This window comes from Periplaneta americana, chromosome 2 (genome assembly GCF_040183065.1).
Source record: "Periplaneta americana isolate PAMFEO1 chromosome 2, P.americana_PAMFEO1_priV1, whole genome shotgun sequence".
Lineage (NCBI taxonomy): Eukaryota > Metazoa > Arthropoda > Insecta > Blattodea > Blattidae > Periplaneta > Periplaneta americana.
The window spans coordinates 26993080-27005567 of record NC_091118.1 but is presented as its reverse complement, the minus strand read 5'-3'; the positions used below and the strand labels follow the sequence as shown (position 1 = coordinate 27005567).

General features: G+C 35.4%; 1 protein-coding gene across 1 annotated transcript; it reads left to right on the top strand.

Moving 5' to 3' along the window:
- The first annotated feature begins 583 nt into the window (after window positions 1–583).
- Window positions 584–10917, top strand: LOC138691205 (neuromedin-B receptor-like). The gene is made up of 2 exons (XM_069813000.1): window positions 584–689; window positions 9067–10917. The coding sequence occupies exon 2, from the start codon at window positions 9067–9069 to the stop codon at window positions 10873–10875; it is 1809 nt and encodes a 602-aa protein (XP_069669101.1). The 5' UTR covers window positions 584–689; the 3' UTR covers window positions 10876–10917.
- Window positions 10918–12488: the final 1571 nt, after the last annotated feature.

The following is a 12488-nucleotide window of genomic DNA, read 5'->3' as shown; positions in this document are numbered from 1 at the left end:
ACTTTTCTCAATTGGCATTACTGAATAACATTCAATTTCTTTATTGAAGTAATCGTTGCTCATTTATTCGACTTCACAATGTCTGAATAGGTTAAGTATTAATAAATATACGATTATTAACATTTTGTGAGCGAATTTTAGGGATATATTATTTACGTTTTTATTTTATTCACGAAATAGTCCTAATAAATGTCACTCGAGGTCTGAGATTTCCCAAATAAATCCACTCACTTCGCTCGTGGATTTATCGGCAAATCTCAGACCTCTTGTGACATTACTATAGATAATAATAATAATAACAACAACAACAATAGTAATAATAACAAAATAAATCAATTATTATTACGCGTGTATTTGAGTTAAGAACAGATTTAGTTAAGAATTCACCACGCATTATGCGAATACAGAGCAAGACATATTATTTTAGTATTGCACACTCCAAAGCCATATTTTAACTTAATAAATAAGCGCTGTGGATATAATCTCTCCATCGAAATACAGTCCGCAAGGAATTACTCTTGGGGCTCGAGGTCACCTGCTTGGGAAACACGTCACGCCTGAGGCTACGAGAGGTACGTACCAGAGAGTTGTTCCCCGTACACACGTCTGCAGATCTCTGCGCTGAAAGCTTCTGCACCTGAGGTTGCCGGAGCGTTACTTTTCACAAGCAGAAGATACTAATACGCAAGGTAAGCGTCATATCGACAAAAATTTAACACAATTTCTTATTCTATTACAACTTACTTACTTACAAATGGCTTTTAAGCAACCCGAAGGTTCATTGCCGCCCTCACATAAGCCCGCCATCGGTCCCTATCCTGAGCAAGATTAATCCATTCTCTATCATCATATCCCACCTCCCTCAAATCCATTTTAATATTATCTTCCCATCTACGTCTCTGCCTCCCCAAAAGTCTTTTTCCCTCCGGCCTCCCAACTAACACTCTATATGTATTTCTGGATTCGCCCATACGTGCTACATGCCCTGCCCATCTCAAACGTCTGGATTTAACGTTCATAATTATGTCAGGTGAAGAATTCAATGCGTGCAGTTCTGTGTTGTGTAACTTTCTCCATTCTCCTGTAACTTCATCCCTCTTAGCCCCAAATATTTTCCTAAGAATCTTATTCTCAAACACCCTTAACCTCTGTTCCTCTCTCAAGGTGAAAGTCCAACCGGTAATAAGTGTTTTATAAATTCTAACTTTCAGATTTTTTGACAGAAGACTAGATGACAAAAGCTTCTCAACCAAATAATAACAGGCATTTCCCATATTTATTCTGCGTTTAATTTCCTCCCGAGTGTCATTTATATTTGTTACTGTTGCTCCAAGATATTTGAATTTTTCCACCTCTTCTTATTCTATACTAAGTTTATATCATTATACGAATATAAGCTACTGTTGTGAAGCTGCGAAAAAATGATAGGGTCTTTGAGGAGGCCTCTGTGATTGAGTGTAACGTGTATGCAGGATTAGGATAATGGAATTAGGATAAATAAATATAATTTGCTGTAAAATATAAGTGCGTCTAATGGACGGAATTAAATAAGCTAGGCCTACAATTCTAACAGACAATCCATCAATAATAGTACTTAATACACAGCACAGGGGTAAATGAAATATTACCAGGGTGCTTCGCGAAAAATTTGTTATGAATATCATCATCATCATCATCATCATCATCATCATCATCATCAACATTATTATTATTATTATTATGGTATATCCTCAACAAGACGCTCTTTAAAGAATCGCTTGTAAACCGCGTATTTGCAGCGACTGCACATTAGGCGGATAGCCCTTACTAATTTTTACCTATGCACAGTATATATTATAATTTTCTTATTGAATCACATCATTCGTGGACAGTAGTACAGTATTACCCCATTATGTACGCAGTACGTCAAAGACATTTACATTGCCGATATGTAGGCCTAGTTAATTCTTTCGGAAAAAAAAGTAGGCCTACATAATTTATAGCTGTTTTCCTGCTTTGTGAATCCTTATACCAGCGGTGACCAAACTGGGTATCGTGTAATCAAAGACATTCATACTGGTAAGGGGAGTATGCTGTACATTGCTGTCTGTCTCGCTCACGTACTGAAGGTAAGCAGTGTCGGTACCATGTCGCTCTACAAGCCCTCTGTCTCTACTAGCAGGAACAGAAGGTTTCGTACAGAATGGGAAGAGGAATTTATTCGCTGTTCTGTCGGAGAAAATGTAATATGTTGCTTTGCTCAACGGTTCAATTAGTAGTAGTATATAGAAGCGACATTGAGGGGCGTTTTCACAAAACTCGTTATCTACATTTTTTTTTTTTTTTTTTTTTTTTTTTTTTTTTTTTTTTTTTTTTTTTTTTGAGGTTTTAGCGTATCCTTATGTTTTTGGGTCAGGAGAATCCAATGGTGCTATCACTGCTATCAGAATTAAGCTAAAGTTGGTAAGTAAATTGATCTTGAAATAAAAGAGATTTTTCAAAACTCGGTATCTACAGTTGTGTATTTTAGAAAAGAGCTCTCTTGAAAAAAAAAAAAAACAAGATTTTGTAGATAACGAGTTTTGTGAAAACGCCCCTCCATTACAGGGCATTACACTGAATACACAGGCATATAACAGGTATTATTATTATTATTATTATTATTATTATTATTATTATTTATCAGCAAGTGTTAATCATAATTCTTATATGCATCCCTCAATATATAGGCCTACATCTTCCCTTGAATGATAACATAATTATGCCATATCTCCATTTTAATTTCTCTTTTAATCTTTGATGACTATTATCAGTTATTTACTAGTTATTGATTTAATAATAGGCCTAATAGTAATAATAATAATAATAATAATAATAATAATAACAATACTGATATCTTTATCAGTAGCAACAGCAGTAATAATAATAATAATAATAATAATAATAATAATAATAATAATAATAATCACCATCATCATCATCATCATATAGAGAAACTGAGTGAATATTACGTGCTAGTGTAGTAATGAAACGACCTATTAAACTCCAAGAACTGAAATCAGCCATAAATCATCGTCATGAAGAGAAAGATGACATAAATAAATGTAAAAAAGTCAGCTATCTAGTGGGGAACGGAATAGCTCGTTCTCTTAAGCCTTCCAACGAAGGAGAGTTTTATAAAAGCGTAATGATCAAGGTGGCTGAAATAATTTGTCCAATGAAAGTTGTTATTTTATTTTGAAAAACTGAGTATTTCTCGACTAAATATCCAGAAGAGAATTCAGGAAATTTCTGATTGTGTTCATGAGGAATATTTGAAACAAGCAAGAAAATTTGTATATATTTTTTTATTGGTTCTTGATGACAATAGTGACATTACTGATACAGCAAAGCTTGCTATTTTTATTCGTGGGGTTGATGAACTCAGTGTTAGTGTACGAACCACCACCAATGGTTGTAGTTTTCATGCCATCTACCTCTCCCCCGTCTCCTTACTTCTTAGACTCTCTCTCGCGTGTCTCACTGCCGTTCGAGTTTTGGTCACCGCTGCTATACAGTCTCGTTTCAATAACAGTACTTAAGTGTCTTCCTAAGTGGATAGTGTCAGTGGCGGCTCCTGCGTATTTCTTAAGAGGAGGAAAGAAGGTAACAGGACGAAATGACACCTTCTTGAATGAAACATGCTACAAATTAGCCTAGCCTACATGCATACATGTAAGACCAGGTAGTGTTCGGGGTTGGTCTTCCTTCTGTATAGCAATAATCTGTTCTTGTAAACTGAGTTTCCTAAATTTTCCAAAATATAGGCCTATAATGTTTTCATTTCCATTCATTGTTGAATAATTGCACAAATTAACAATTACAAGGAAATTCACCTCGCAGCATTTTTCGAGCACACTACAGCATCACACGTGTTGGAAGAGACTATAGCTACTAACACGTAATCGGAATCGCGAAATGGGAATGGGAAATAATTTGAAGAAAGCGAGAATACTGCACCCACCCACGTGGTCTGTGTTGCCATATGCACATTTTAAAAGTTCAGTATCACATGCTTTTGAAGAATATCAGTTCTTGTAAAGTCATATTACCATTATTGTTCAAAGTTGCCGGTGGCCAATTAATTTTTTATGTTAAAAAATAATTTGTAATTTGGAGTACTACTTTCAATTTCAAATATATTTGTACAAAACTGAAAACTTGGCTGTTGTCCTGTCTAGTAGACAACGAATGGAAGTGAATTTCAGGGGCCAAACAGATCTGCGATACTAACGCAGAACTACTTTCTCTTTGTTTTATATAAACCCGACTTTAACTTTCAGATATCCTTGAAAGTTTCAAACCATGAATAGTAGCTTATATAAAGTGCAATGAATAATATTTTTGATTTATAATTAAAAAAAAAGGTTTATATGGTGTCTTTCATAGCGTTGCGTTTTATTGTGCATCCTCCTAGATGTGTTATAGTCTGGTTGAATGCAAGATCGTTAGATGACAGCGGTAGCGAGCTTGCTGCACAACCAGTCGGTTTCTATTTCCCGCCCATGCGCTGATTCAGAGGAGGATCTCCTCCCTCTCCGTTCATTTACTCGCTTTAAAACTCTGCTTCTTTCTCTGGCCGCTAGTGTGCTGTTGTCTATGTGTATTAACTGCAGTAAAGGAGGAATGGATTGGCTTTCCTCCACACAAACAATCTGGCATCTTTCTCACAGTTTTCTACAGCACATGAGAAGAAAAATGTGGGGAGGACGTTCCTCCCTTCCCTCCCCCGAGGAACCGCCACTGATAGTGTGGTAGTTATTGTGGATGTTTATCGGTTTTATTAAGATGAAACAAACAACAACACGTATTTACAAACAGAATGTGCTCATAGAGAAATAATTTGAAATTCAACACTTCACAGTAAAAAGAAAAAATATACTATGTAAGCTGTGTCAGATAGAATTTAAGGGATTAAAATGCCAGTAACTAAAGCGTCATAGTAAATCTATAGAACACATGAAGAATGTTTACTTGTTAGCAAGCAAAGAGAGTTAAGAAGCATTTTCAGCTACATAATGTGATTTGTTTTTTTTTTTTTTCAAGAATTATGTGAAATGATGGTATCTGCTAATATTCCATTTTCTGAAACCGAAGATCCTTATTTCAAAAACTTCAGTAAAAATACTCAAATCGAGATTTCCCAAGTCAAAAAGCTCTTAACAAATAGTATTTACCTAGCAGCTGGCAAGGTACAATAGTCCTCTCCATCATATACACATCGTTAAACAGTTGGGGCTTTGCAATATAACTTACGCCGAGCAAATGAATTAATGAATGAATTGAGGGTTGATAGCAAAAACCGGACAAGTCCAAAATATTAATTTTTCAGAAAACGAAAAAAAATTGTCCCTTATGTTTCTCATACAATAAAATAATCTGATATATTTTATATAGGTATCTCATAGGTATATCTACCAACTTTGGTAAAAAGTTTCACTGTTCTCTGTTGTATGATTTCTTGAAAAGAAAAAAAAAAAACATTTGGACATATCCATTTTTTGTAGAACATTTTATTCGCACACACATTAATTGAGAAAAAGTAAGTATATGCAATCATGTTTCATTCATATTTTCAACGGTATCGACATAGAAATAAATACTTTATAAGAGTTTTATTAAATTAAAAACTTAATGTTGGAACGATTATTATATAAAATAATAAAAATAATATATAGGCCTAAAAATATATAAAATTATAATCATGTAAATTCTTATCCTTTAGGCTACTTTTTGTCACTTTTTTTGTCACTTTAACAATGTTGTATTCTTAACTCAGTATGTTTATGAACATGCAGAGTTCGTATAGGTCAGTTTCTGTCAGATGCATTTCCAATTCACTGTGGGCTAAAACAAGGAGATGCACTATCACCTTCACTTTTTACCTTTGCTCTAGAGTATGCCATTAGGAAAGTCCAGGACAACAGAGAGGGTTTGTAATTGAACGGGTTACATCAGCTACTTGTCTATGCGGATGACGTGAATATGTTAGGAGAAAATCCACAAACGATTAGGGAAAACACGAGGATTTTACTGGAAGCAAGTAAAGAAATAGGTTTGGAAGTAAATCCTGAAAAGACAAAGTATATGATTATGTCTCGTGACGGAAATATTGTGCGAAATGGCAATATGAAAATTGGAAATTTATCTTTCGAAGAGGTGGAGAAGTTCAAATGTCTTGGAGCAACAGTAACAAATATAAATGATACTCGGGAGGAAATTAAACACAGAAAAAAGATGGGAAATGCCTGTTATTATCCGGTTAAGAAGCTTTTATCATCCAGTCTGCTGTCAAAAAATCTGAAAGTTAGAATTTATAAAACAATTATATTACCTGTTGTTATTTATGGTTGTGAAACTTTGACTCTCACGTTTGAGAGAGGAACATAGGTTAAGGGTGTTTGAGAATAAGGTTCTCAGGAAAATATTTGGGGCTAAGAGGGATGAAGTTACAGGAGAATGGAGAAAGTTACACAGCACAGAACTGCACGCATTGTATTCTTCACCTGACATAATTAGGAACATTAAATGCAGACGTTTGAGATGGGCAGGGCATGTAGCACGTATGGGCGAATCCAGAAATTCATATAGAATGTTAGTTGGGAGGCCGGAGGGAAAAAGACCTCTAGGGAGGCCGAGACGTAGATGGGAAGATAATATAAAAATGGATTTGAGGGAGGTGGGATATGATGATAGAGAATGGATTAATCTTGCTCAGGATAGGGACCGATGGCGGGCTTATGTGAGGGCGGCAATGAACCTCCGGGTTCCTTTAAAGCCAGTAAGTAAGTATATGTAATTATAGTTAACAGTTTAATCACAGTTGTGATTTTTTTTTCTTCTATCCAGTTTTCGTTATTGGTCACACCCGACCTCAAGCATCTTGCTTTTTCGGGCGTGAGCCAGTTACATTGTATTCATACAACATTGTAATGCATTTGAATATGAAATTGGTAATCAATTTCGAATTATGAAGAATATTCATATACGAGTATTACAATAATATTGTAAAATCTTTGTTAAATGTTATGTTATGTTTTATTTAACGACGCTCGCAACTGCAGAGGTTATATCAGCGTCGCCGGATGTGCCGGAATTTTGTCCCGCAGGAGTTCTTTTACATGCCAGTAAATCTACTAAAATCTTTGTTAATGTATGTAATTTTTGCTTGCAATAATAAACTTAATAATAATAATAATAATAATAATAATAATAATAATAATAATAATAATAATAATAATAATTTGCTGAACAAGAAAAACAGGAAATAAGCACAAATAAATAACAAATAAATAAATAAATAAATAAGGAAATGAACACACAAATAAATAAACAAACAAATAATAAAATAAACACATAAATAAATAAATAAATAAACACACAAATAAATAAACAAGTAAATAAACAAACAAATAAGAATCTACACACATATAATAAATAAACAAGTAAATAAAGAAATAAATAAGAAAATAAAAACATAAATAAATAAATATACAAGTAAATAAATAAACAATCTGAAAAGGAAATAAACACACAAATAAATAAATAAACAATTAAATAATGAAAGGAATAAGAAAATAAAAACATATATATATATATATATATATATATATACAAGGAAATAAATCAACAACCTAAAAAGGAAATAAACACACAAATAAATAAGTAAATAAATAAATATTCTTTAATCCACATTTTTGTTCTGTCTTCATTCCTCTACACGTTTCAGGGTATCTGGCATTGGAATGTTTGTTGATTTCAGATGACTTCGTAACAGTTCTGTAGGAACTGCTTTATCCTGTGTGCACGTAACTTCAGAGTTTATGTGCCTCAACTTCGAAGTCTAGTCATTACACTCATTGCTAACGGAAGAATAGTTGAGACACATGTTATTTTGTTTAAAATAAATACAGGGACATCATTTTATTTTTACTAACATTTGTAATATTAACCTGGCTATACATTTGGGCCAACGCCATTTGCTACCCCCTTCCACGACTGGAGTTCGATGATACTGGCGTAATATACAAACAAATCACTTTTCTAGGTATAGGAGGGAAGAAAAGTAGTTCATCCATTTACGTAAACTAGGAAATATCGCACTTTTGAGTTTGATCATTTCCATTAGGTTTTTACTTAATCGAAATTCAGTACAGTATTAACAATGAATGTTTTTACTCACGAACTGAGCTGTCCATGCGGACGTATTCATTATGCGGTGTATATTATACTGTCTACAGCACATTAGCGTACAATATAGAGAATGAAGTTAAATTGAAAAATAATCATAAAATGGATATTTAAAAACATTTTTGAAAATGGTGGCCGTTCATTTCGATACAGGCTTCGGTTCTAATGTGCATATTATCGCACTATAGACTATTGTACCTAATCCCAATTACCAGTTTCGTCCTTCGTACTAGTAACTCATGCTGAACTAATTCTGTACCTACTCTATGAAAGAGTACCTTACGTACTGTAAACTCAATCTTCACTTCTGCCCGACCCGAAAAGATAAAATTATTCAGACATACTATCTACTGTCCGTCCAAGTGGTTATGTCGTAGGGTCATAGAAAGGGAGGAAATCACGTGACAGTTAATTACTTAACGAGGCCCTTTTATTTAAGTTATTTTAAACAGTTGTATAATATTACGTAGACGTCCAATTCCTAACAGCAATTAATGTTCTCGGAAAAGAGCTAAGACAGCCCAGCCACTAGCTGGCGAATAAAAGCTGTGGGGGTAACCGGGATACGACGTAGGCAAATGGACGACGGTACCTGTGCGAAAATGATTCAATATTGAAAGCTATTTCGTCACTAGAAAACGCGAACATATTTTTTGGAACGTACTGTTTACTATGACCGTAAGGCTACTATGACTGTATATGCGGTCTTGGATCTGTGTGGAGGACGGTTGAACTTCATTAGTAGAAGGGGTGGGAGTGAAGTAGGCCTACATTAAAAAACTCAGTTACAATAAAAATTGAAGTAAAAATAAAATGATGTCCCTGTATCTAAATGTTTGCGTATTATTCTGTTCCCAGATGTCCAGACACGGAGCTTTCATATTGGTGGCGATGTGGAGCTACCTCCTGTATACTACAGCTACTACAGTTCTACCATCTGACACGTCCAATGACATGGACGTTACTGAAGAAGAGAATACTTCTGAAATAAACGCGATAGCTTCAGATTTCGCTACAAACGATACAGATTGCCAAGATGATAGTGCTTCATTCGCAGACTGCAAGACAGAAAAAGTATCTGAATTTCAGACAAAACCGTTTATTGACATTTCCAGCCTCCAAGTCGACTGCGCAAAAGACGTGCGCTACGACCAATACTACGTGTATGTACCGCATGAAGAACCGGTCCAAGAACTGACAACAATGGCCAGTGAAATACGTTCCCAGTTTCAGGAAGTTATCAAATCTGCGATGATATTCGCTTGTCTTACAAACGATTCCGTAGGACAAGACACTATCGACAGTTTGAACGATTATGTTCAGAAATGCACGGAATTCGTGGAGAAACTGAAATTGAAACAAACGGAGATTGAAATTGTGCCAGTTTTTGATTCCAGACCTTATCAAAAAAGCATAACTGACGCGCAGTCTGTTATCTTTGTGGTGCAACAATTCAGAGATCTCGTGGACGATAACAACAAAATAGTTCGTTTACAGACTTCTTTTTATAAACAAGCTAAAGCATTCGATCAATTTAACAAAACGGCAGTGTGGGAAAATATTACAAAGGAACAGAAGTTATTGTTGAATATAATGACAGACTACGTTCAGAAAGCTGGAAATTTATCTGAGAATATACAACAGAACCATCTGTCCAACATATTCGTAACTAAAACTACTTCTCAGTTAATCGATGTCAAATTCTGGGAGAAGCAATTACACAACCAAAAGGAGATCGTAGCATTAAGCCAAGGGGCTGTGGATTCATTCAAAGACATAGATGTTACTCTCTATGTCGTGGAACCTATAGTGGGTGGAATTGTATTCGTTTTTAGTATAATAGGAAATGCTATTCTTCTCTTAATTTTTATCAGACACAAAGAAATGAGAACGCTTCCTAATCTTATGGTGATAAATTTGGCATTTGTTGATTGTCTCGCCGTTGTTCTTGCCCTTCCTGTAGACCTCCTGCGACTTCGTTATAGGTGGCAGCTAGGTTTAACAGGATGCAAGATATTCTTTTTCATCCAATACATGTGTATAAGCGTCAGTACATATTCTGTCGTAATGATAAGCGTTCAGAGATTTATGGCTGTAAGAGATGTTCCGATGACAGGGAAATTTCAACTGGGCAACAAAGCGAAGGCCATCCTGATGTTAATCACCGTCTGGTTGATTGGTTGCATCGTTGGTATCCCTCACGCCATCGCTGGGGATGTGATTTGTGATTTTTGTGTTGAGGTCAGATACCATAGTTTTGGGATGGTAAGCACAATTGATTTGTTTACGTACTGCATAATTCCCACAATCCTTCTCGCCGTATTCTCAGGCTTGGCTGCTGTTCACATTAAGAGGAGCGTCCTGAAGATGCCAGGGGAAGGAACGACTGGCTTGAAAAAATTAAAGCACGACCGGATGTTAGCTTTCAAAGTGTTGCTTTCACTTGTTATTCTATATTTCTTCGGATACGTGTTCCACTTCCTTTTGATCTTCCTCCATCACCAACTGGGAGTTTCATTCGATGGCAGGACTTTCATTCTAGTCAACGTGATCTTATTCTGTATCAGAAATCTGAGCATTTGCTTGAATCCTGTTGCTTTATATATCATGAGTAAGTCTTACAGGGTGCACTTCAACAAGTATCTTCCTTTGCAGTCAGTAAACTGACCTTGTATTCAGATGATAAGCAAATAAAGAAAATGGAGAATTTCCTGTTCTATAAATGAGGCGCTGACATGGGAAAGGTAGTAACTGCCAAAAACAAAATTTTTCAGGGGAAGCAAAAAACAAATTTATGAACACTTTCTCACTTACATTATTACAGAAACTGCTTTAAATGAAAGGCATACACTCATGTTTGTGTTACATATGAAATTTGAAAAGTCTGGCACAGATTTATCTGTGAAATCCTATTTTATGAAAATACAACATTGAAATCACTCCTTAGCCAAACTGAGAATTAACGTTATTTATACATTATTCACAAATTTTTCGGTAAAATGCATGATACTTTTCATCGAGGAAGTCTAACATAGATAACAAGTCTCTCTTTTTGGCATCAGGGACGACTGGTCTTCCTACAAGGCCTTGCAAGCAATGCAAGTTAGTGATTGACGTTAATGACTGTCCTTTCTTAAAAATCCTGTGCTCTGTCCACATTTCAATGTTATTAAATGACTGTCTTGTTTTTATTAGAGGAAAATCAGCTCTTGAGAGTCTAATCCAGTTGAGGGTGCTGATTTTGATAGGAGTTGTATTCAAAAACTTGTCACATTTTGCAGAAAAGTCGAAGAAATCCTCATCCTTCATCATTATTACATTATTAGGCCTTACCTCTTCTGGAACCATGGTCTTGCATCTTTTTTTTCTTTTCTCTATGATGCCCAATTCCCTATCACAAATGGCATGTAGGAATGTTCTGAAACCAGGAATTTCAAGTCCAGTGAATCAAAATGTTTCTTGGCAATAATGTAAAGCATCCGATTCTTATTCTGCCCTGCACAGTTATCAGCCCATATTTGTCTAGACACACTCTACTACCTTCTCCGCGCCAACAGCTGTGCACATACAACTTACAACATCTAGTGACTACGTTTTCAACTTCGTTTCATTACATACGTACATCCTACCTTCTCTGTGCCATTGGCATGGCCATTTACTACCTTCTCAATGAAAAACATAAAAATTCGAATTTTTGGCAGTTACGACCTTTCCCATGTCAATGCCTCAAATGTTGAAATGGAGCAGCGGCAAAGTTTAGTGTTTAAACGTGGAACATTTTTCTGTGTGCCATTCGAGAAAATTTGTAACGAGATTACAACACTGTCCCCTATGGGAGCTGTGTCTATCCCTCCTGCAATGCACTCGTAAATTTGTTTTGTTTATCTCGGCGGGTTCAACTTCATTTGTTTTATATTTAAAGAGGTTATGTCAGAGCATTCTTCAGTTCCAAGCCGGAGCATGCGTACGTTTGGCAACGCTGAGCGGAGGCAAGGGCGGAAGCGAAATACAACACGATGTTTGACATTATAATGTTTTGGTTTCGTTGTCACGCGTAGGTTTCCAATATTAATCTATACAAAAGTGAATATGATCAAGATTCAGAGTATCATACGTAATTTATTACGGAATTCGAAAAGATATTTTATTTGAGTTTCAGAGTACCGCGTAAGTACTTAGGCCTACATACAAAGATTGCGCCACTTAAAATAACTTTAAAAAAATTAAAGCATACGTGTTTTTATTGGTGGTACACAAGGGTAAATAAATAAATAAATACA

Excerpts from the sequence above, each read along its gene's own strand:
- LOC138691205 (XM_069813000.1), top strand. The coding sequence starts at position 9,067 with ATGTCCAGACACGGAGCTTTCATATTGGTGGCGATGTGGAGCTACCTC.